General features: G+C 35.7%; 1 protein-coding gene across 4 annotated transcripts; it reads left to right on the forward strand.

Annotated features, from left to right (window-relative positions):
* Nucleotides 1–5,403: 5,403 nt before the first annotated feature.
* On the forward strand, nt 5,404–25,363 carry il23r (interleukin 23 receptor). Of its 4 annotated transcripts, none has more exons than XM_051111476.1 (17): nt 5,404–5,540; nt 5,695–5,782; nt 6,281–6,565; nt 6,658–6,930; nt 7,262–7,379; nt 7,966–8,129; nt 8,283–8,419; nt 9,102–9,258; nt 9,344–9,426; nt 12,568–12,766; nt 12,899–13,087; nt 13,263–13,361; nt 14,605–14,760; nt 16,892–17,056; nt 20,291–20,378; nt 20,583–20,673; nt 23,888–25,363. In XM_051111476.1, the coding sequence occupies exons 3-17, from the start codon at nt 6,502–6,504 to the stop codon at nt 24,473–24,475; spliced, it is 2,571 nt and encodes an 856-aa protein (XP_050967433.1). In that variant the 5' UTR covers nt 5,404–5,540; nt 5,695–5,782; nt 6,281–6,501; the 3' UTR covers nt 24,476–25,363. The 4 variants fall into 4 exon arrangements, with proteins under 4 accessions (XP_050967433.1, XP_050967436.1, XP_050967435.1 ...); XM_051111479.1 differs by having other exon boundaries at nt 6,313–6,565; XM_051111478.1 differs by having other exon boundaries at nt 5,511–5,594; nt 6,313–6,565.
* Nucleotides 25,364–25,783: the final 420 nt, after the last annotated feature.

A 25,783-nucleotide genomic window follows, 5' to 3' on the forward strand; every position in this document is an offset into this window, starting at 1 on the left:
CGCCATGTTTACAGAGCTACGTATACGGTGACGACGACATTTCTAATTTACATAGCAGTGCGCTGCTCTCTTCCACCACCATGCGGCAGTTGAGTACAAGATATGTTTACAGACAGAGAGGCATAACAACACTACGCGGACTAATAAAGAAGATCAGTTGAAGTCAGTTTGAACTTAAAATAAAAAAAAAACAAAGTTTAACATTGTCCATTAGCATAGAGCAAAACATAATTTATTTTTGCATAAAGTAGCAAAAAATATTTTCAGATAACTTATATATATTAAACAAAAATCACATATCTAACTAATATTAACATTTTACAATGTATTTTAAATAACAGCAAATCCAGTGAAACATGCCAATGAAATGGCATGTTGTGGTGAACCTGCAGTGGTGTCCCATCATGCACAGGTGCTTTTTCTGGGGACCTGGAGGACAAGGGTGCTCCCTGGGTGGAAAAGAAAATGTGTGTAGTAGTGTGTGCAGTTCTCGGCCAAATGTGACCCTGGATCACAAAACCAGTCATAAGGGTCAATTTTTCAAAACTGAGATTTATACATCGTTTGAAAGCTGAGTAAATAAGCTTTCCATTGATGTATGCTTTGTTATGATAGGACAATATTTGCTCGAGATACAACTATTTTAAAACCTGGAATCTGAGGGTGCAAAAAATCTAAATATTGAGAAAATCGCCTTTAAAGTTGTCCAAATAAAGTTCTTAGTAATGCATATTACTAATCAAAAATTAAGTTTTGATATATTTACAGTAAGAATTTTACAAAATATCTTCATGGAACATGATCTTTACTTAATTTCCTAATGATTTTTGCCATAAAAGAAAAATCAATCATTTTGACCCATACAATGTTATTTTGGCTATTGCTACAAATATACCCCAGCAACTTAAGACTGGTTTTGTGGTCCAGGGTCACAAATATTGTCCTGTTCTAACAAATGTATGTATAAAGATGTAGAAATCTCAATTTCAAAAAATGTACCCTTATGACTGGTTTTGAGGTCCAGGGTCACATATTATAACAAACTAGTGCTTTAATAAGGAACAATTTGATTTGTGTAATATAATATTAACTTCCTAATACATTTAGTGATTCACGGTCACTGGTCGCCACCTCATGGCGTAACCATGTAACCTACAGAAAAACAAGTCTGATAAAAAAACAACAACAACAACAAAAAAAAAAACAGATAAAAAACAGTGAAAAGCCCAAAATACCGTGGGTCTTCACTGCATATGATATCCCGCAATTCGGCGTATCAAAAAAACATAATAATAAACATACAGTGGGTACAGAAAGTATTCAGACCCCCTTAAATTTTTCACTCTTTGTTGTATTGCAGCCATTTGCTAAAATCATTTAAGTTCATTTTTTTCCTCATTAATGTACACACAGCACCCCATATTGACAGAAAAACACAGAATTGTTGACATTTTTGCAGATTTATTAAAAAAGAAAAACTGAAATATTACATGGTCCTAAGTATTCAGACCCTTTGCTGTGACACTCATATATTTAACTCAGGTGCTGTCCGTTTCTTCTGATCATCCTTGAGATGGTTCTACACCTTCATCTGACTCCAGCTGTGTTTGATTATACTGATTGAACTTGATTAGGAAAGCCACACACCTGTCTATATAAGACCTTACAGCTCACAGTGCATGTCAGAGCAAATGAGAATCATGAGGTCAAAGGAACTGCCTGAAGAGCTCAGAGACAGAATTGTGGCAAGGCACAGATCTGGCCAAGGTTACAAAAAAATTTCTGCTGCACTTAAGGTTCCTAAGAGCACAGTGGCCTCCATAATCCTTAAATGGAAGACGTTTGGGATGACCAGAACCCTTCCTAGAGCTGGCCGTCCGGCCAAACTGAGCTATCGGGGGAGAACAGCCTTGGTGAGAGAGGTAAAGAAGAACCCAAAGATCACTGTGGCTGAGCTCCAGAGATGCAGGCGGGAGATGGGAGAAAGTTGTAGAAAGTCAACCATCACTGCAGCCCTCCACCAGTCGGGGCTTTATGGCAGAGTGGCCCGACGGAAGCCTCTCCTCAGTGCAAGACACATGAAAGCCTGCATGGAGTTTGCTAAAACACACCTGAAGGACTCCAAGATGACTGGTTTTCTGTGTGGAGACAACCAGGCACTGCTCATCACCTGTCCAATACAGTCCCAACAGTGAAGCATGGTGGTGGCAGCATCATGCTGTGGGGGTGTTTTTCAGCTGCAGGGACAGGACGACTGGTTGCAATCAAGGGAAAGATGAATGCGGCCAAGTACAGGGATATCCTGGACGAAAACCTTCTCCAGAGTGCTCAGGACCTCAGACTGGGCCGAAGGTTTACCTTCCAACAAGACAATGACCCTAAGCACACAGCTAAAATAACGAAGGAGTGGCTTCACAACAACTCCGTGACTGTTCTTGAATGGCCCAGCCAGAGCCCTGACTTAAACCCAATTGAGCATCTCCGGAGAGACCTAAAAATGGCTGTCCACCAACGTTTACCATCCAACCTGACAGAACTGGAGAGGATCTGCAAGGAGGAATGGAGGATCCCCAAATCCAGGTGTGAAAAACTTGTTGCATCTTTCCCAAAAAGACTCATGGCTGTATTAGATCAAAAGGGTGCTTCTACTAAATACTGAGCAAAGGGTCTGAATACTTAGGACCATGTGATATTTCAGTTTTTCTTTTTTAATAAATCTGCAAAAATGTCAACAATTCTGTGTTTTTCTGTCAATATGGGGTGCTGTGTGTACATTAATGAGGAAAATAATGAACTTAAATGATTTTAGCAAATGGCTGCAATATAACAAAGAGTGAAAAATTTAAGGGGGTCTGAATACTTTCCGTACCCACTGTAGCATTATGATGAAGTTTTTAAAAAGGGGAAATTATTTCAGAAATATCTCTCTCTTTTTTTTTTTTTTTTATTTAATTTCATTTAACTTTTATTTATTTGTTGAAAAACAAGGAATGTAGAACTCATCAGCTTGAGTATGCACTGGGAGTCAGTCTAAAACAAGCAACCTTACTAGGTACCTTAATACAAAAATGCTGTTTTGACATATTAGTGCAGCCAATCAAATTCGATGACCAGAATTGTTATTTAACCGTTGATTAATATAGCAACATAGCATGTTGGAGGACAACATTATGCATTGCTGGAAGTTATGCATTGCTATATAGGCTGCTTATCATTATTGGATTATTCTGTTTATAATGTTTAATTTGATTTGGTTTTGTGTAGTGTGCAAATAAATTAAAAACAACACTAAATAAGTAGTTTAGTTAAAATTTTGACAACCTAAAATATTGATTAATAGCAACATATCACCAATTAAACAGACTTCAATTTTCTACACTGTAAAATCGAATTAGTTGGGCTTACTTAAAAAAAGCATGCAAACCGATTGCCTTAAAAAAACTAAGTAAAGTGAAACAGGAATAGTATGTTGTACTGACAAATGCTTAGTATAGTTTACTTACACAAGAGTTCTAGTAACTAAAAAAGAATTGTAATGGGTACTTGATCCTTTACTCGAGGTTTACTCTTGATTGAGTGTAGCTACTCACTCACTCCCAGAGTGCATTGTGGCATGACTAAATTATGCAGTTGCTTTGTTTTACTGTTGTTGTTTTTATTTGCTAATTTTATTTATTGACTTGTGTCAGTGCTAGCACAACAAAAAGAGAAAATAAAATAATATAATGGTTATTGTCACAATTAATAAAAATAAATGAAATTGAATTGTTACCATTGTTGTGATTCACGTGCCGAATGTTGAAGTCTGTGACTTGAGCACATTACCACAAATATTAAAGGACTGTCTCAACCCAATAAAGTTTCTCAAGGTGTTTATGAAGAACAATAAAATTGCAAAAGATCATTAGTAAATATAAAAAAATACATTAGCTAAAGAATTAAAAGATTTAGCTAATGAAAACATCAGAATTAGAAGGTTACCTTATAAAAGCAACCTACTTATTACTTTTCTTTCCTTGAAATAAAAAATTACGACTTCATGTTGCATTGCTGCGTCAATAAGAAGAAAATTATAATAAGAAAAACAAAGTTCCAAGTGCCCAACCAAACGGAACATTAATCACTATAATGGTAAGTAAAAAAAATAATAATAAAAAAAAAAATAAATAAAATAAGACACACAAACAACATTTTACGAAAATCAACATCAATTTATGAAGTCAGCTTATGTGATGTCATCTCAAATATATAGTTGTATTAAAACAACATTCAAGATGACTTTGGGAAATGAGTGAATGTAACTAGTGAAAAATAACTGCAGATTAACAATTGCCTAAAAAAAAAAATATTTTTTTCTTCTTCTGTTGTTATTTTGCAAATTAGCAAAATATTAGTGCACTGCTGCCTCTCACTGGTTTATTAATGTCATTGGTTCCTTTGTGGCTACTTGAATATTTTAAGTAAGCTTCACTCAAAGTAGTAAGTAAATTGTTTTACTCACTTGAAAGTAGCTGTAACTTAATAAAACCTAGTAAGTATAGCAACTAACTAAAGATAACTAATTATATCTAAGTAAGACGGTGTAAGTACAGTGTAGGTATAACAGTTTGAAGAAGCAGGTGCTGACTGTTTTTCTAAAAAAAAATGAATTGAGGTCAAAAGACCACATTTTGCGCATGCTGGATGTTTTTATGTTACAAAATGAGGACAGATATAAGATTAAGTGGCTTTTAAACTCTTTCTCTTTTATGTTATATCTTTGATATCTGTTATAGATATATGTCATAGATGTGATATCTGATAAGTCATCCTTTTAATAATTTGCGCATTGTAGGTATATTAGGTATATTTTCCCCATCACTTCAAATCATCCTACATTAGTCTAACAGAGGTTCTTTAAAGATAAGTGACTCTTCAGATAAAATCATAGGTCAGCAACTGTCAAACGCTTTGAAAGGATATGAGTAACAACGGGTGGAGTTTTTTAACACACAAAGGGGGCATATTTTGATATATCTCTCTTCATATACACAAAAGAAATGTTAGTTACATTTATACAGCTTAACATACAAAATAAGGAGTTTTTAAGTGTATTTTTTCTTTCCTACTTTCTTTATTTATTGAAGACTTGTGGTCTGTCTTTGTGGTTCAGATGTGCCAGTTTCACACAAACTGTAATTGTGGCACTGACACTAACCTCATTGTTTTCTTTTGTTGTGTTCGTTTTTTCGGTTTCCACACCCTTACGGTAAATAACTTGATCCTACTGTTTATAAAAACAGTTTATTTTTTATTGCTTATTATTATTATTATTATTATTATAAACGCCTCTGCTTATTAATCTACAGTTATTAGTGCATTCTTTGTATTACTCCGTATCTCAAATTCACCGTATCTCAGTGGGTTTTCCCCAGAAACACTTTGAAGATGAAGATGGAAAGTAAGTTTTAAAAGAGATCAAAAATCTGGGGCAGGCAGGAAGGCTGTTCTGCGGTGGTATTTTCACACGCTAAGCACATGTGTGAGGACGAAGAACATGGGTAATTTAGTCTTCTTTCGCTGTTCCAAATCCTCACATTTTTAGCTGACTTTATGTATGTACATTTTTTATATCAACAGCACTAGTTTGTGTTTCAAATGTTTGCTTTGGCTTTCACATCCCCCTTAACATCAATGTGCCTTTGTTACGTAAAGGTGTCAGTCCTGCGGATCAAGCTAGTGATGGAAACAGCAGAGGACCCCAACTGGAGGAGAAATCACTGCTTTAAATGCATTAGGAAAGGTTTGCTTGGTTTTAATTTTTTTCTGCAATATTCCTATGCTCTTCTTCTACTGCCAGTTGATCTATCATATCTTACTGAATTGCATATTTTCAGTTTTAGATTTGAATTAACATTCTTAAAATAATGACTTTGAAGGCTAAGTTAATGTCACATCAGCATATTTCGTTTTATGTTTCATGTTTTACAGTAGAGTAACTGTTTGATAGCAGTTAATGATTGGCGATGACTAAAAAGGTGGTTTAATAAGTAGGATGCAGAACTTTTGAAACACGCTTCAGAGTTTCAGAACAGACATAAATACCACAAATCTAGGTCATTGCCCCTTAAAAGAGCAAGCCGACTCTGAGAAAACAAGGTTGACATAAAAAAAAAATAGGCTTGTAACGTTAAGTATCGTTGAGGAGAATGCTGACTATGTACAGATATCGCAAGCTTATCATTTTCTGGTAACATTCCATTTTGGTGGTTTTTAATGTCTTTGATATACACGTGTGCAGATGTGTGACCTGTTTATGTGACATCTTTAAAGAGGGATGATCGTATGGAAGGAAACCCACTTTTTGTTCTGACTACATGTTGGTTTGCTTCATGCAAATGCATCTGAGCGAACAGAGACGACAGGAGAAGACGCTGAAGGACTAGGCATGAAGTGTGGAGAAAAATATCTGACTCAATATTCACTGATCATCACGGAGATCCATAAGAAGAAAGGCATGAAATGGATTTTTTTATCAGAGCCTGGCAGGTGGTCTTCTTTCTCCTTTTCTTCTGCAAATTCTGTGGTGAGTAAAGAAGTTGTGATTTGAATTTGTTATACATTTGAATGTTTCATGATCAAGCTTGTAAATGAATAGTGTTTTCTCTCTCTGCTTAGACTTCTACAGCATCAGTTGTGTTGGAAAAATGATAGTAGATTCAAATGTTATCCACCTAGGCTCCAATATGACTGTAGGCTGCCAGACAAACACCGAGCGCTGTGGCAGACGCTTTGCCATTACCTTTAATGGACAGATCATTTATAAAACAATTAGTTGCTCTGTTATAAAAACACAAATAGTCATCAGTCAGCCCCGTTTTTGGCTACACTGCAGGGTGAAGGAGGGAAACAGTTGGCACACAATTTGCGGACAAGATTTCAAGGCTGGATGTAAGTTCATATGTTATCCTTATAGAACAAATGTATTATTATGCTAAAATATCTGGTTTTATCCATGTAAAACTCAATCTGACTAAATCAGTTTGAAGGGTTAAATAAGGAAGAGACATGCACATTTGCTAATGATCAGTTGATCATGTACATGAAATCTAAATATATAAAAAATGCATGGAACAAAACTCTAACATTTGTGATATTCATCAGTCGTTAATTCCTCATATGTTTGTCCTTTGGTTAAAATGCTGGTTAGCTGTGTACATTATGTACAGCTAAGCAGATTTTGATTACAAATATCCATCTATTGATTAATTTTCTGCTTTAGACCCACCAGGTAAACCGAAATTCAGCTGCGTCACATACCAAAATTCGGAGTACATTAACTGCTCTCTGACGGTCACAACTGAGACATATTTATTTACAAGTTTCACAGTGACATTTCAGTAAGTATGTCTTATTCAAATCTTGTTATTTTAACAGTTTGATTACACAAAGGCAGTACTGTACACTAAATCATATCAGAATGTGACAGGAAGTAGAAACTCTTTTCTCGAATGTGATCCCAGACCACAAAACCTAAGTAGCACATATATTTGTAGCAATAGCCAATAATACTTTGCATAGGTCAAAATTATAGATTTTTCTTTTTTTTTATTCTTTTCAGTAAAGATAGTGTTCCATGAAGATGTTTTGTAAATTTCCTACCGTAAATTTAATTTTTGATTAGGAATATGTATTGCTAAGAACTTCATTTGGATAACTTTAAAGGCGATTTTCTCAGTATTTTGATTTTTTGCACCCTCACATGTCAGATACGCAAAGAGTGATATCACGGCCAAATAATGTCCTATCCTAACAAACCTTACATCAATGGAAAGCTTATATATTCAGATGATGTAAAAAAATCTCAATTTTAAAAAATGACACTTGTGACTGGTTTTGTGGTCCAAGGTCACAAATATAGAGTTAAAAATTTAAACAATCTTTCTTGTGCTTTATCTTTCTTCAATGGCTTTTTTCCATGCAAAGTGACGGTACATCCCAGTTCTTTCAGTTTGCGATGAACGAAGATGGTCATGTCTCTATTCCACGATCACGGTTTGTTGAGAACGTGACATATAAAGTCCATATAAGAGGTGTCAATGCATTAGGAGAGTCACACTCTACTTTCAACTTCTCAATCTGGGACATTGGTAAGAAACTAAATGACACACACTTACTAAATTCTGAAACACTTTCTCATTTTAATCATATCATGATCTCTTGTTTGTTTAATCCTTTTAAAGTGGTATAGAAAATATTTTGACCTTCCAGATATGTGTTGATTTTATAACGTTTTTGTTTAGTGATTCCAAGAACGCCAGATATAGCACGTGTTGTGTTTGAAAATGGGACTCTTTCTCCTACAATATGCGGGGATGGCTCAGAAGATATGCTGAAACCAATTTTGAGGTTTAGAAAAGCAAATGATGACCAGGACTGGGTGAGAATCAAATGCTGATTTTTTATATAAAAAGGTTGTGTGAAAAATGTGTACTTGTTTAAAGGAATAGTTCATCCAAAATTGGCTAAAAAATGTGCTCCAAGACGTAGATGAGTTTGTTTCTTCATCAGAACAGATTTGGAAGAATTTAACATAACTTCTGCAGTGAATGGGTGCCGTCAGAATGAGAGTGCAAACAGCGCTTGATCAGTTAAGCCTTGTGAAGTGAAAAGGTGTGTGTTTGTATGAAACAAATCCATTGAGGCATTTTAATTTTAAACCATCACGTCTTGCCAAAATAGTCCATAATGGTTTTGGACTGTGTTGGACTTGATCTGTGCATATTTCTCGACTGATTCAGACGAGATGAGAAAGCAATATTATGGATAGCAGACTCATATCATGAGATGATAATTGATAAACTGGAGTCGTGTGGACTATTTGTGGATTACTGTGATATTTTTATCAGCTGTTTGGACTCTTGATCTGACAGCACCCATTCACTACAGAGGATCCAACTGTGAGCAAGTGATGTAATGCTCCAAATCTCCAAATCTGTTCTGATGAAGAAACAAACTCATTTACATCTTGAATGTCCTGAGGGTGACTACATTTTCGTTTTCCTTTGAAATCAAGCCATCCATTAGCTATCTAAGAGATTTTTGCTATCATATTTGATCAGGCCCAGGGAAGTGTGAAGGAGCTCCGAGCTGGGTGTGTTCTGATGCAGGAAGCCTTAGAACCGCTGATGCCCTATCAGTTTGAGTTAAGAGTGTGTGCTACTGCAACAAACTGCAGCATGTGGAGTCAAACCTTCAATATGTCCAGCCCAGGAATTGGTAATTCCTTTATAGTCACATTAATGTACTTGATGTGTTTTATCTGCATATTGTTTTGACAATAATTTTGTTTTGTATGTTCAAGCACCCTCGCACAAACCTGATGTGTGGAGAGTCATCAACAGGAGCAGTACCCATGGACCTCTAAATGTCACAGTGTTGTGGAAGGTAACAGCACCACCTACTGGATCAAGTATCAACGCTTTTAATCAAAGGGAAAACTGTTTTAATCTCTCTGACCTCAAACTTTTTGAATGTTACTTTACACTATACAGCACCTTAAATATCAACTTTTTTAAAAATATATAAGCATCTCCTTTTGTGCAGAGTGTGCATGGTCAGTGCCACATATTTTCCTAGTGATTAGTGACTCACAAATCTTAAATATTTCTTATGCATTTTATTTTTTGGAAATTCTGGCCTCAAATGTTAGTGTCATTTTCAGAAGTAGCTTTCTTTTAATCAGTCTATTCTGTGAGTAATTAAACTCCGTAGCATTTCCTGACATTATATAACAGCACAAAAGATAATATCAGTAAGTGCTGACTCATTAAATCTTTATAGGAGAGTCCCGTATACATCGGCGGATGTGTGACCTCTCACAGTTTTCTACAGGTTTCTTAATTTAGCAGCCGCAGACCACATTAATTTATGCACTCTAGGTACTATTTGTCATTGTACTAAATGCAATTATTTATTAAATTAATGTTGTTCCAAAATCACATTTTAAAAATAAATGTTCTTTACTAGAATCAGTGGTTCAATTAAGAACATTGAACATACATGGAACCTTTGCATTGGACAAAAGGGGTTTTTATAGTAGAAAAAGGAGATTATCAAGACGTCCTAGATTGTTTGAGGAAGCTAAAACGGTTCTTCCCTTGTATTGCTTCGAAAACCCCTTTTTGGAACCTGTGGAACAAAAAAACTGTATTCCAGGTATTTTGAAGACTCATGATAGCGTTATGTGAGGAACAGAATGAAAATTAAAAGGCTACTCTAATCAAAATTATATTTACTCTTACTCAAAAAGAGATTTTGTGTGTCTATAAGATCGCGTTAACCGAAAAAAACGGACATTTTTTATCAGTGACGGAAAAATCCGAAGGCCGTCATTTTGACATTACACTGAGGGTGATCTATTGTAAAATTGTAGCTGTAATTCCCACCCGTGTCCAGTTGGTGGCGAGTGCGCTTCAGTCTGGCAGCAGAGCACTGGATTAGTGATGGGAAGTTCGGATCATTTTACCGACTCGGACCTTTGAGTCTCGTTCAGCAAAATGAACGAATCTTTTTTCGAGTCATTTCGTTCATTTTAGCAAAATATAATTTAAAGTGTTACCTGTTACCTCCCGAACACATCTACTGCTTACACAAACGTTGATCGCACTACAAACAAGACAAAACTATAATGCTATAAGAAACAGAAAACATTAATTCATTGTTTACCTGGGTCTTTAGTCTATGATTCGCTCACCTCGCCTCTTATCTGACAAGTTTTCGGGTTTGAGTTGCTCGTTCATCACGTGACAGCTCAATAAGGTGAACAAACGACTCTAAAACCCGAAGACTCAAAACAGGTGAACTAATTCCAGTACAGAACCTAATAGGATGTTGCGCATGCGCGAATGTATGAATCACTTCCCTGGATGACTCGTTCGTCCCGAGTCACATTAAAGATTCGTTCAAAATGAACGAATCGTTCAAGAACTACCCATCACTACACTGGGTCCAGAACAAAAACGAAATTATCAGGAATGTTTTCCTATGCGTTTGATTACGCACAGGCGACTACACAGAAGCTACAACGATCTATCACGTCACATTAAAGAGCGCCAAAACGGTATTTATTGCGTGAATTTCCTAAGGAAATTGACAGAATTTGAAATCTGAGACTTTGTTTCAAATCAAAAGTAACACAGCGACTAGCCTATTTACTATTTATTGGAAGGAAGACGCACTATGTAACGTTACTGTTCATTCATCAGCTGAAAACAGCATCGATTGTGATTTAAGAATCGGTATTGGTTCATTAAAAAGAGAATCTATTTAAAAATCGAGAAATCGATTTTTTTTACCCAGACCTAGCGTGTGTTGTTGTTTTTAAACACTGCGCTGTCCTACTATATATTCATGATTAAAAACAAAAATGTGAACAAAAAATAAAAGCAATTAAATGTGTTATTCTAATTAAAAATTAAAATGACGGGTAATAATAGATTATGACGGAATTTTAACGACCCTGTCTGTCAGAATGACGGACCTTTTCACAAGCCTGTGATGACGCGTTTTAACGGTCATCATCATCATAAATCCTTTAAACTTTTTTATATTTTGATTTTTAAAAATATGTATGTGCATTTATGATACTATTTTTTGTATTATACCACCTTTCCATCAAGTTACCAAAAAACTAGTTAACGCTATGCGAGGGTGTTTTTAATGCCGCGTCTATGGAAGGGACGGTAAATTTGACATTGTTCTCTCTTCTGACTGCCGATATCAGTCTTTCTCAATTTTTTTCCTTTGAATGAAGGTCGTGAAAACACTATCGTGCAGTTTTTCTTTTGTTATTTGAGCAAATGGGAATGCAAGAAATATATTTGTGGTACTCTCCTTCCGCTATGAGAAACCCAGAAATGTGAGAGAGGTCTATGTTGAAGTCTACCGCAACCTCTGGTCTATAATATGCAAGTTTCATAGTTGGTGCTTAAAAAACATGCAAAGCAAACATGACAGTAATCCATAAAACTGCAGTTGATGAATCAGTGTCTTCTGAAGCGAATTGATAATTGTATTGTATGTAGGTTTTTTCAACTATAGACCATTTCGTTAGATGTAAACACACTGGTCCCGATACACTTCCTGTTTCTTTTTTTTTAACTTTACACAAACATCACAAAAAAATACAACCAACATAACATTTGACTGGATGAAAATGTTACATTAGCACCTTTAAGGTGTATTTGTATATGTTAAATAAAATAAAAAAACAAAAAACAGGAAGTGCTTCTGGACCAGTGTTGTTTACATCTAGCGAAATGGTCTATAAACCATAATGAGAGAATTTTTGAGTGGACTATCTGTATTTCTTCGTCCCACTCAAGAAGCATGGTCGCGAACTGGATCAGTCCAGTTTGAAAATGAATCATTCAGTTCAGTGTCTGAACCACATCAGGCAGCTTACTGAAAGAACTGACTAAAATAGATCAATTTATAATGTCATATAGGGCAGAAAAACATTATTGCTGTCCTTTGTCCTCAGCATGAACTCACTTGTTGACTATTTATTTCTTCTCCTTCTTACAGAGCTATAAACCAGAATATCACAGTGGAGATTTGCTACATTATAAGTTAACTTATAAAGAAGAAGGCAAGATCCATGAACTGAATTGCTCAGCTCATGTCACTCATCAAACTCTTCAGCTGAATGCAGCAGAGGTCATCGTCAGTGCTGTGACAACCGCTGGTTCCTCCCCACCTGCACCTGTCAGCTTGATATATACACGTAAGAACCCGTTTATTTTTATATTCATATACAACTTACTTACTTAATTACTTAATAAATGAATAAATGTCATGCACACAATCTTAGTCTACATAAAAATGTTATATTGTTCTCTGTGTATTTGTATCACAGATAAACCAGCCCCCATGATAACACATTTAGTTCCAGCAGCAGAGGGCAGTATGCTTCTAGCATGGGACGTGTCTCATTACAGTGAGAAGGTGAAGGGCATTCTGGGTTTTGTTGTGCAGTGGCAACAGAGCCCAATGCACTTACAATGGAAGAGATTAGAAAAAGACAGTAATTTTACATTCCTACAAGGTAAGAGTTTTCCAAAATCCAGTTTTATTAATCTTAACATCTAAGGGTTAAAATAATACAAATGACTAATAACATGGTAGAACATGTTATGTAGATTAATATAGTTCATGTAATGATGTTCATTATTCAAATTTAATTCTAAAGTCCTTAAACAATTGTGAACCTGTTCTTGCAGGTATGCAAGATGGTGTCCTGTATAACATTTCATTATTTACTGAAGAAGCCAGTGGAGTTTCAGACCCTGCATTTGTTCAGGCTTATGCAAAGGAAGAGAGTAAGTACATGTTTAATATATTTGCATTGTTTTTGTTTTTTTTCTCTGTGTGAGCTTTATGTTATTGTTTACAGGTATGTTATTATTATTATTACTACTACTACTACTACAAGAAATCTGTTGACAATACCTCAGCTGTTCTGGTTTTGTGTAGAAATGTGGTAGATAATAATTTGTATAATTCTTACACAAATGTAACATTGGTAATAACTTTTTGATCAAAATACAGTAAAACAGTCATATTGTGAATTATTAGTACACTTCAAAATAACTGTTTTCAATTTTAATATATTTATAATATATAAAAAATGTAATTTATTCCTGTGATGGCAAAGCTGAATTTTCAGCAACCTTTACTTCAGTCTTCAGTGTCAAACGTTCCTTCAGAAATAATCATAATATGATGTTTTGGTACATTTCTTCTTCTTATCAAAGTTAAAAGTTAAAGATATGTGGCTGTTTTTATGGTAAAAATTTGATAGCATTTATTTAAAATAAAAACATCTTTTGTAATATTTAAATTAGGGCTGTCAAACGATTCATCTTAATTAATCGCATACAAAATAAAAATTTGAGTTTGCCTAATATATGTGTGTTTATATAATTGATATTATATATAAATAAAAATATGTTGTACATAAATAACATATTTCTCTTAAATATATACATTAATTTGTGTGTATTCATATATACATCATAATTACGCACAGTACACACACATATATTAGGCAAACTCAAAGTTTTATTTTGAATGCGATTAATCGCAATTAATTGTTTGACAGCTCTAATTTAAATGCACTTTTAATGTGTTTATTTAATACTTGCTGAATAAAATTATCAATTTAAAAGAATACTAAACCCAAACTTTTGAACCATAGAGTTCATAAACATTTTCCATAACTGTTCATGTTTGTTACACACAATGTAAGTTTGAATTTTTATCTGACTCAGTTAAGTTATACATTTAATTAACATTATGATTATGATTACTGATAAGTTAAAGATGTTTTAGGCAATGTTTCAAAACATTAGGCTAAACTTTTTTAAAACAAAAGAGTACAAAAATAGTGTTACAAGAATCCCTGCTCTTCCTCTAAATTGCCACATGAGGGCAGTAACCGAGCATTTGTCCAAATAAGTGTTTAAGGACAGTAGCGTTTAAAAAAGAAACATTTAAAAACAAATGTAGATATTTTCCTGTGATTGAAGGACTACCTAATCTCTTAATCCACTTTTTTTTCAGAGCCTCTTGCTGGTCCAGATGTATCAATTACCAATATAGGGAAAAACCAGATTTTGATCCAATGGGTTGAGCTTAACCAAAAAAAACAAAGGGGATTTATCACAAACTACACCATTTACTTCCAAAGACACAGAGACAAGAAACTTCTTCAGAACCGTGAGTAAAACAGCTGTATGTGAGCGTGTTGGGCTGTGGTTTGTCAGTGTGCCTGAAGGGAGGAGTCACATGGTTTGTACATACGAAATCAAAACTTTTGTTTGTTCGTTAACACTGTCTCAGCAGAAAACACAATGTTTGCTGTTTTTCTTGTTGTTGTTTTTCACAACACCTCAGGTGTCTTTAACCTCACTCCACAAGTGATGCAGTGCACCTTTGTGTATTTAGCAGAGTGGAAAGACTTTACCTGTCTTTGGTTTGAGACTCATCACTGTCACACCCACAGTTTGACAGCAGGGTTTTCCACCATTTACTGAAAGAGTTCACATCCTCTTCCAGTAACCCCACTCCCCCTACACTTCTACATTACTGGTCTAAAACGGTTGTTCTGCGTGTTTATGACTGCAAAACATTTAGTGGAACTATTACTGGTCTAAAACGGTTGTTCTGCGTGTTTATGACTGCAAAACATTTAGTGGAACTAAGTTAAATATCTTCGTAGCAACTAACATGGGAACCACTTTTTTTAAGGTCTTATATCTTGTTGTATTGGTCAAATATTTAAAATCTATAACCAATATCCATGCTTAAAAAAAAAGTCTATACCAGTGTAAGTCTAAGCTGCTGGTTTTAGCTGGACTTTCAGCATGGTCAAGCTTGTGTTTAACTAGTTTAGTTAGACGTCCAGCTGATCTACTAGACTCACCAGCTGAAAAGTGCCCAAAAAACCCCTACAAAACCAACCAGCTCAAACCAGCTTTGTTTTTTTTAGTCATACCCTGATGCAACAAAATATAAACCTGCTAAAACGTCTTTAAACACTATCTTAAACCTGCTAAAACCATCTTAAATGACTTAAGACCAGCAAACCAGACCAGGTTGGGGTTGTTTAAAGTCTCTTACACTCACCAAGGCTGTATTATTTTATCAAAAATACAGTAAAATATTAGCTATTTAAAATAACTGTTCTCTATTTTATTATATTTTAAAATTAATTTATTTCTGGAATTAGAAATAAAACCAGTCTTCAGTGTCATAATCTTTCAAAAGTCATTCTAATATGTTGATTTGATGCTCAAGACACATGAATTATTATTATCAATATTGAAACATTTATTTATATATATATATATATATATATATACACTTGCTTACTAAACTTTTAAACAGTAGTGTAGTTTAACTATATGTGGTAATATAGGTTTTTATGTAGGGTTTTGGAAACCCAGTTGACTTTAACTTAATCTACAGTAGTTTGTCTAAGATTGTTGTTGTTATTTATTGAGGTAATATTTTACTATTGCACAAAAAAAAAAAAAAGTAGAGGTGTTGGAAAAAAGATGTCACTCTCCAAGGGACAGGCCCATATATCATTTTGACCTGAAACTGAAAACTATTCATGGGTGGGCTTCACATGCTTAAGACTATAGCAGATGACTTTCAATTTCTAATATTATAAAATACTTGTGGTCACAGAATTATTAGAGAGTACGCTGCGGTTTATATATGACAGTGAGCGTTAATATGGCCTGTCTGATCCTGCTGGCATTAGTGTGTTTACATATTCTCCAGAGTCTTACTAGAATCTCTTGAGGGCCTCTGTCTTCTGTGTCATTTCTGCGTCTTTAAAGTTACATCTTTGGCTGGCGCGAATGAGACCCAGCAGCTATTCTTAACATGTGGCTTCAGGCATGACAGGAAGTAGAGACAACAGCGGAAAGCATGTGGCTATGTGCAAATGTTTCTGTCTCTAACATAAGCTACTCTAACCAAGCTGTTAAACAGACATCAGTAGCTAAAAAATGTTTGTTATTATCCAGTGGCATAACGGTGTTGTCAAAAAACACAGAACAGCAAAAAAGTACATAACGGCTTTCTGTCAGTGTTAAACGTCTCCACCCTGCTGAACAGTTACATGAGCATTTTAACTTTCATGTTTCATTCTACTGTTACTTTTACATTTCTGACCCTTAACCATGACACCTGGTTCAAAGACAAACTGCCAGTCAGCTAACTAGTCATTTCTAAAGTAGAGTGTGAGTGATGCAAATGAATGTTTAATATTGTTTTCTGCTGTAAGAAGCATCCTGGAAGAAACACTTCTCATCTCCTGCTTTATGTGTTTTTGCAGAAACTGTGCCTTATGCATTTCCTAGACGTTTGATTTGGGAGCTGCAATGTCAGCGGGAGTGTTTCGATATCCTGGTCTCAGCATGGAATTCTGCAGGTGAAGGGCCAAAAGGAAAACCGGTCACTTGCTCAGGCAACACAAGAGGTGCATTTCCTTATGAAACAGGTGAGAAAGTTCAAAGATCTTTGAAATAAAGGATTGTTGGATTAGAATATTTGACCGTAAAGTCTGTGTAAAGCAATATTAAATATGTGTTCTGAGTTTGTCACAAACACGGAAAAATGTGTTAACCACCCAAGTAAACGGCAAGTAAATAAAAAAGTCTGAAACGCTGGGGGCGTGTCTGCTGACGGCGCTGAAGTCACGCCCATTTGCGGGAAAGCTATCGCCTCTTTCAACCAGTGTTGCCAAGTCCGCGTTTTTTTGCGGAAATGGGCTACTTTAATGGGGAAGTCCACTTCCAAAACAAAGATTCACATATAATGTACTCACCCACCCCTTGACATCCAAAATGTTCATGTCTTTCTTACTTCAGTCGTAAAGAAATTATTTTTTGAGGAAAACATGCATTTTTCTCCATATAATGGACTGCTATGGTGCCCCGATTTTGAACTTCCAAAAGGCAGTTTAAATGTGGTTTCAAACAATCCCAAATGCGGTTGTAAACGATCCCAGCCGAGGAAGAAGGGTCTTATCTAGCATAGCGATCTGTTATTTTCATAAAAAAATACAATTAAATACAATTGCAATTGGGCAGTTTTTGTTGTGAAAACCTGGCAACCCTGCTTTCAGCAGTCAAAACACTGCTACAACCTGAATGGATGACCGAGCTGTTTTGTAAATTATCGCAACCAGTTAATATGGATTATGTGCTGATTACGTGATAGCTAGCTGTTATGATAGTAACTTGCAATTGAGCAGCAAATCACTGATGCTAATGCACTCTAACTATTATAGAGGGTTTGCACTTGCGTCACAGTTTGGTCAGTTACCTGGATGCACAGGCACATTGGAGATACTCAGATGTAAACAACAGCATGGATTGCACGGTTAATGTACTACTGAATACGTTGTTCTGTTAATTTATGCTGTCTAAACCACAGAAAAAATGTGTGGAAACCGCTAAACCATATAGAGAAAGACTTACTAAGCAGTAAAGGGCGCAATATTTTGACAAACTAAAGTAAATAGGTGGTGAATATACTTACAAGCAGTGTTAATTAACATATTAGCTTAGTATTTCACCTACCTGACCGGAAATGATAAAAACTCTTGAATGTTGTCAAGATTCTTTCCCTGGAAATCCTGGTTCCGTTTGGCCAACCACAAATGCTTATTTTCCTCAGACAGTGTTTTGCAGTCTTCTCCTTGATTTGTTATAACTTTTGGCAGTCTATAGTACTCCAAATGTTTTCCCAGTCCGACCAATTAGTACAGCCCAAAACATGACAATAATTTACCATTTTCAGTAGCAATAATCAGCTAAATTTGCCAGTTACATTCAGTTCGGTGGCATTGTTTACGTTCTGTGCCACCAGTATGGCCGACTGATGATGCGTCCTGAAAACACTCTGTTAGGGGCGGAGCCATGCTCAGTGCCTTCAGTGCATCATCGAAACGTGATTTCAGGCAATCCAAAAAGTCCTGAACACAAAAATGGTGAAAAACTGCTTAACGGTCTATTGCCACAATTCAGTATTACATAGTTCACAGTCTTTGTAACATGTTTCAGCAATACATTTCTAACATTTATAATGTGGTTAGAAACACGGACAATCACATCAGTTACAATCGATTTCCAAAAAGTTTCTGCAGAAATGTACAATATTTGACAAAAAGATGTGCAGATGTGATGTTGCTGTATTAAAAAAATTGAATTATAAAACGGATAGTCCTTGTCCTTTATTCTGATTGGGTTTCATCATTCTATAAACATACACCTTTGTTTACGTTTGTGTGTTGCCTGGAAACCACTCTGTTGCAGCCACAATCATTTCTGAGGAACTACGTAAGCTGTGTCTCAGTAAGGATGCTCACTCCGGAGGCTGCATTCGAAGGCTACATACGTCATAGAGGCTGTCTCATTTCAGAAAAACAAGTAGGACACTCCAAATGCGACCTTCGAATGCGTCCTCCTTTCACAGGAATTCGGAGGATGCATGCGGTGTATCCTTCGCTGCTACAGATAACCCACAATTCTTTGCGCCGCTGTAACCAACGGCCGTTTATTTGAAAAAAAAAAACAGCGATGCCGGCAGATGTAAACACAAGCGACGATGTGGTGTTTAAATATAAAAAGTAAAACTAATACATTTTTGTCGTCCTTTTTTCTATAACAGATGTCAGTTGTACTTACGCTGCAGCTCCTCAAATATGCAATAAAATAAAACGAGTAAAAAACAGTTTCTTTTCAAATTACTTTCCAAGTTTAGAAATAATTTTCTTTTATTTATTTAGTGTTAGAGCGCAACTAGGCGGCCGCGGCATGACACACCAATTGTTGAGTCCAGTGTAGACTGTTAGTGTGTTGTCATAGCAACGCTATACTTTTTTTTTCCTTTTCCGTCCGTCCTACAAAGCCCATATCATTTAAATCTAGGCTTGAAGACACTCCACATACGCATCCTACAGAGGATGCGACCTCCAAAGGATACGACCTCCGGAGGGCACATCCTTCAAAATGAGACACAGCTATTGTTTGGGCGGAAGAATAATGTTTTTATTAATATCATGACACTTTATTTGCTTTTTCATTTTCATTGAAACCTTACTATGTATATGGAATAACCATTTTATAAAATTCATAAGCCCTGTGAAACTGTGGATTACAGTGAATTTATAACAGCTAAGGTTTTAGGCACTCGACACTGCGCCACTTAGCTGTTATAAATTCACTGTAAACCACAGCTTCTTGGGGCTTATTGCTTTATTCTCTTATCTTCATTTTCTCATTCTCATGTGCCTAACAACACCCCTTAGCTATTATGAAATTCACTGTAAACCATGGCTTCTTGGGGCCTTATTGCTTTAATTTCGAAGTCTGTTTTTGTCCACAGAGTGAAAGTCATTGAGATCCACAGCAACACTGGACCACATTGACTTTCATTGTATGAACAAAAAACCTTTTTTGCAATATTTTTATGATCTACTGATGACAGAAAGTCAAACTTAAAGTCCCTTTAAGTGAATCAGCATAAAGTTCAGTGCATGTTCTGACTATAGTTTTACTCATTGTGTAGGGTAAGGGATAGAAATTGCATAACGTGCACACACAAGACACTGAATAATATTCATGCATTATTCATAGAGTATGCACTTTCAAAGATATTAGGAACATTTAATCCAGAATTGTTTCATCAATAGTATATCATATGTTACTTGTGCTTAATGTTTTTCCAGGTGGAATGATAGCTGGAATTTGTTTGGCTGCTGCTGTTCCTATGGTGATCCTGGCCAACCTTATGTACCTGAAATGTGTGCGGCAAAGGTGACATGCTAAACTAGGGGGTTTTGGTTTTACTAAGCGTCTGCACTTTCATTCGTGCAACTAGTTTCACAATGTGGCTCATGCCTGCAGTCTTTCATAATGTTACAGTCACACTCAGTGTGTATGTAATAATGTGTACAGTAAGGTAGGTGTTTGTGTGTGTGTGTAACTGTTACTTTTATTTCTCAAAAACTCTCTTTACAGAATGATGAAAATGTGCATGTCCATTGGAGTTTCTTGGATTTTCGAAAATCTACCGAAATTTGATAACAGCAATGCTATAAAGCTACTAAAGGTAATTGTGTTTATTTATACAAGGTCATTTTAGATAAATGGTGCAGTCAACATGCAGTGTTGTGAGTTTGAAGGTCTTGAAAATACAACACGTGATCTTGTGATGTGGGTTTAGTTTGTAGCTCACAAGGCTGAAGGGGGTTACGTTGTAATTCAAAGGTCAGGCACATAGTGCTCAAATAGAAGTACTCTATTTTCTTCTGAAGTGTACTGAACTTCAGGAGGACACAGAACCTCAACATAACAGCTGAATATCTGCTGACATGAATTGTATTTGAAAAAAGCAGCATTCATGAAACAGCTGGACAAGGTTACTGAATCGGTACTGTGTTTGGCATGTGGGCAGGTGGCCTGAAAATGTAACCTTTCAAAAATTCAAAACATTTTATGTTTTTGAGAAAATTTTCCACCAGAATTTCCCCCACTATGAAGCCCAGTAGCAGAAATGTCATGGTTATACCATGTCCCCAATATCCGTCAAAACAATTACTGAAACTGTAAAGAGTGCTAATGTTTATATTTAACACAATAACAGAGTTATGAAGTAGTTCTCAACCTTTCTAAAGCCGTACCTCATGTTTATGCCTGTTATATATGGAGATTTAATTGGTAAATCTATTAGCTGTTGACAGCATATAGCTTAACTGGTGTCTATGCAACATGAATTTAATCGTAAATATGGTTGTAAAAAGAGTTGAGAAAAGAATCAAGCTATCATTGACGATTTACACAAAAGGCGTTTTCGCATTTAAAGTGATAGTTCACACAAAAATGAAAATTCTGTCATTAATTATTCATCCTCATGTCATTCCAAATCCGTAAGACCCAAATTAAAAGAAAAGTTCACTTCCAGAACAAAAATTTTCGGATAATTTACTCATCCAAGATGTTCATGTCTTTTTTTTCAGTCGTAAAGAAATTATGTTTTTTGAGGAAAACATTTCAGGATTTTTCTCCATATAGTGGACTTCTATGGTGCCCGTGAGTTTGAACTTCCAAAATGCAGTTTAAATTACGTTTCAAAGGGCTCTAAAGAAAGGTCTTATCTAGTGAAACAATTGGTTATTTTCTAAAAAAAAATATGTACAATTTATATACTTTTTAACCTCAAATGCTTGTGCTGCATGAACTTTGTGTATTCCGGTTCAAGACAGTTAGAGTAGGTCGAAAAACTCCCATCTCTTTCTCCTCCAACTTCAAAATCAGCTTACATCGCTGCAGAAGTACCGACCCAGTGTTTACAAAGTGAACGTGCAAAGAAGATCAAATTCCCTTTACAAAAAAAGTAAAAACAGTGATGTAGGATGATTTTGAAGCTGGAGAAGAAAATGAGATGGGAGTTTTTCGACCTACCCCTAACTGTCTTGAACCGGAATAGTTAAAGGGGTCCTATTATGCTCTTTAACAGAGTCTTGATTTTGTTTTGGGGGTGTACTAGAACATGCTTTCATGCTGGGTTCAAAAAACACATTATTTTTTAACATAATTTACATTATTACAATACATTTCTCCCAGCCTGACACAAATGACTTGATTAGTTCCGGGTTTCGCCTTCCGAAAAACAAAATTTGTTGCGATTGGCGAACAGCTTAGACGGTGTTTCAGTACTGCCACACCCCTTGTCAAAGAAGCAAGTTCTGTGTACAACTGTTAGCGCAAGCTAGATTAAAGTTATTCTTAAATTTTAAATATGGATATTTTTCTTACAAAAACGCATCGATTCGATACAGAAGGCCTTTATTAACCCCCCCGGAGCTGTGTGAGGCAAATTTTAATATAACTCTAATTGCATTCGTCTGAAAGAAGGAAGTCATATACACCTAGGATGCATGGAGGGTGAGTAAATAATACACTACAGTAGTGTTGGGTCCTGTCATCAGCCTGCGAGATCGCCAATACATGATATTATCGTGCTAATGTATTTAATTATTTACATTCTTAGTTTCATTGCTTCCAGCTCCAGCATGAGGCTAAAAGCAGCCTAACATTATCAAAGAACATCATCACTAATTAGCCTAGCCTATTTTAGTGCAAGTTTACGCATTTAAAAAAACACTCACGTTATAAGTGAAGCTAACGTTATCTACACTGTATGATGAATAAATGTCTTACCACACGCTGCACACGTCTGCGGCGCTTTATGGCTCCGATGCAGCAACCGGAGTAGACTGTGGCTTCGGCATGTGTTTTGACCCCCTGTACTGCACACGTCTGCGCGCGTTAATGCTCTGAATCGATGCTTGATTTTATACCCGCCACGCTGCGGTTCGTTGAAGCGGCTCTCCGCTATGCACCGTTATGGTAATCCCCCACCTCATCCCTTACTTAGCATAATAGGACCCCTTTAAGTCTGTTAAGTCTGACAAGGAAGAGAAGAAATTGTTGAATAAAATTGTTGTTTCTGTTTTCTTTGCGCACGAAAAGTATACTAGCTTCATAAAATGACGGTTGAACCACTGACGTCACATGGACTGTTTTAACAATGTTCTTACTACCTTTCTGGGCCTTGAAAACATGGTAGTTGAGTTGCTGTCTACACTGTAAAAAACAATTTGCTGAGTCTACTTAAAATAATTTGTTAACCTGGCTGCCTTAAAATTTTAAGTTCAGTCAACTCAAAAAAAGTTTATTCAACTTGAAATGTTAAATTATAGTGACAACTTAGATATTTGATTTGAGTAAACGTAAAATTTTAAGGCAGCTGGGTTACTTACCCATCTGTTAAGTTTAGCAAACACAAATATCTAAGTTGTTACTTAGTACAACTTAACATTTCAAGTTGACTAAACTTATTTTAGTTGACTGAACTTAAAATTTTAAGACAGCAGGGTAACAAATTATTTTAAGCTGACTCAACAAATTGTGTTTTTTATTTTTTACAGTGTATGCAGGGTCAGAAAGCTCTTGGATTTAATCAGAATATCTTAATTTGTGTTCTGAAGATGAACGAAGGCCTAACGAGTCTGAAACAACATGCGGGCGAGTAATTAATGACAGAGTTTTCATTTTTGCCTGAACTATCCCTTTTAAACATGAGATGCAGAGAAGTAGAATGGCACACTGCAAAAACTGAGTGGACAGCCCCTAAAAATTTGGATTATACTCAATATATTAATGTGCATTAAAATGATGAAACAATATTGCACCTGTTACTGCAAAAATAATGTTAGAGATTGCTATTGTTTTCATACTTATACCATTTTTTTTGTTCTCAGGACGACAGCTATGGCCCTTGGGGAGCTCTTCCTGTAGACTGCGATCCTCCCTTAACTCCCATTGAGGAAGTCAGTATGTCTTTGGAGAGGCAAGACTCTTATCCAACTGTGCTTCATGTCACAGAAACGCCTACGACGGACCTGTTTTCCATTGATTCTCCTTATAAACCTCAGTTATTGACCGCTTCACAAAGAAATGAAGACTTCTCTGAGACTACAGATGAAGAGCTAAAGGAAGAGGACCAATTCCCTTTGTTGGTATCTCCATCACATCATGACTTCAGTTGGGATTTATCCTGTATTCCCGTGATAAATGGACGTCTTAATAGTTTCTTAGCTATGGATGGAGCGCTGGGATCTCTGGGCGTTCTTGAAGATCTCCTCGCTCCCCCTCAGACAGCCTTTAATAAGGACGGAGGAGTGGAAGAGAATGAGAGGACTGTGGAAACAGGAGACCAGAGCACTTTCACAAGTCAAACTGTGCTACCAAATGACCTGGAGAGCTGTCTCAGAGGGCCTGTCTTGAATTTCAGCCCGTATTCTCCACAAGGGCTTTGTCGCAGTTTTTCAGTTCCAGAAGAGGATTAAGCACACTCTAAGAAGTACACACATTTTTAAGAAGTATCATGCGGGAAGAACTATATACGCATGGATGTGATTTGACCATAAACACAAGCATATACAAGATCTTGTATGACAGCATCTTGTACATAAAGCATTAAGTTTTTTCAAGGATTTTACAGTGATGATACTTTATTTTCTCTGTATTGTCTGCTATATTGTGGCTTTAGTCAGATATATCTACATCACACTGTGGTTTCCACTCACTGTGCAGATAATATGTAAAGTAAGTTGTACTGTATGTTGCTGCTAGATGTATTCATACCAACTTCTTCCTTTCAAATACTGTTCTGACACAAAAAGAAAGACATATGACTGACACACTGCACTTTTTTCTTAATTGTATTGAATGTGCACTTGTAGTGTACTTAAAATCTCTGTTTTTAAACAAAAAAAACTGTACTTGTAGATAACATAATATTAACTAAATGAAAAGCCATTTATGTGAAGTATACAATTTCTGTGATACTAGTCATAAAATAAAGAATATTTTCAAACTTTTGAAAATTCCCTTAAGAGTATTTTCATCCTGACATCTTATGTTAGCTGGGGCTTCAAAGTAAAGAGTTAAAGGGGTCATAACTGCCTTTTTATTATTTTTTTCTGTTCTCTGAGGTTCAATTATAATGTTAAGATTTTTACATCAAAACATAATTTAGAAGAAATAGGCTATTTTCTGTCTTGTTTTGCTCTGTTTGAATAAGCATGGCAGATTGTAGATGCAGAAGTAAACTTCTATGATTGGCTAACAGTTGTGCATGTTTGACAGCCTACATCCTTCACAGATAGACTGTGATTTCAGTTAAAGCACATAAATATTCTGTACATATCAAATGATCTGTAATAACAGACAAAGCAATAGTGACCTTGTAATAAAAACAGTTACAGTGTTGCGACATTACTGTCTTTTAGTTTCAGTCTTTCTGAAATTGAGCCTTCTTTGTAAACGAATTTGTGATGAAATGAAGTGAACAAAGGAACTAGTTCTTACTAGTTCTTCTTTTCTCTTTTTAAAATCTTAAAATGCACAATGTGAGGAGTATATGTATTACCAGTCAAAAGTTTTTGAACCGTAAGATTTTATGTTTTTTAAAGAAAAAAAAAATTAAATTTCACATTTTTATTGTATTTGAACTACAGCAAAACAGTAACATTTTGAATGTTTTTACTATTTAAAATAACCGGCTTCTATCTGAATAGATTTTAAAATGTAATTTATTCCTGTGATTTTAAAACTGAAAATTTAGCTTTGATCACTGGAATAAATTATATTTT

This window comes from Labeo rohita, chromosome 6, assembly GCF_022985175.1.
Source record: "Labeo rohita strain BAU-BD-2019 chromosome 6, IGBB_LRoh.1.0, whole genome shotgun sequence".
NCBI classification, from domain to species: Eukaryota; Metazoa; Chordata; class Actinopteri; order Cypriniformes; family Cyprinidae; genus Labeo; species Labeo rohita.

Coding starts and splice junctions, on each gene's coding strand:
- il23r (XM_051111476.1), top strand. CDS start 6,502: ATGGATTTTTTTATCAGAGCCTGGCAGGTGGTCTTCTTTCTCCTTTTC. Junction 13,088..13,262: donor TAATTTTACATTCCTACAAG/GTAAGAGTTTTC, acceptor CTGTTCTTGCAG/GTATGCAAGATGGTGTCCTG. Junction 20,674..23,887: donor ATGCTATAAAGCTACTAAAG/GTAATTGTGTTT, acceptor TTTTGTTCTCAG/GACGACAGCTATGGCCCTTG.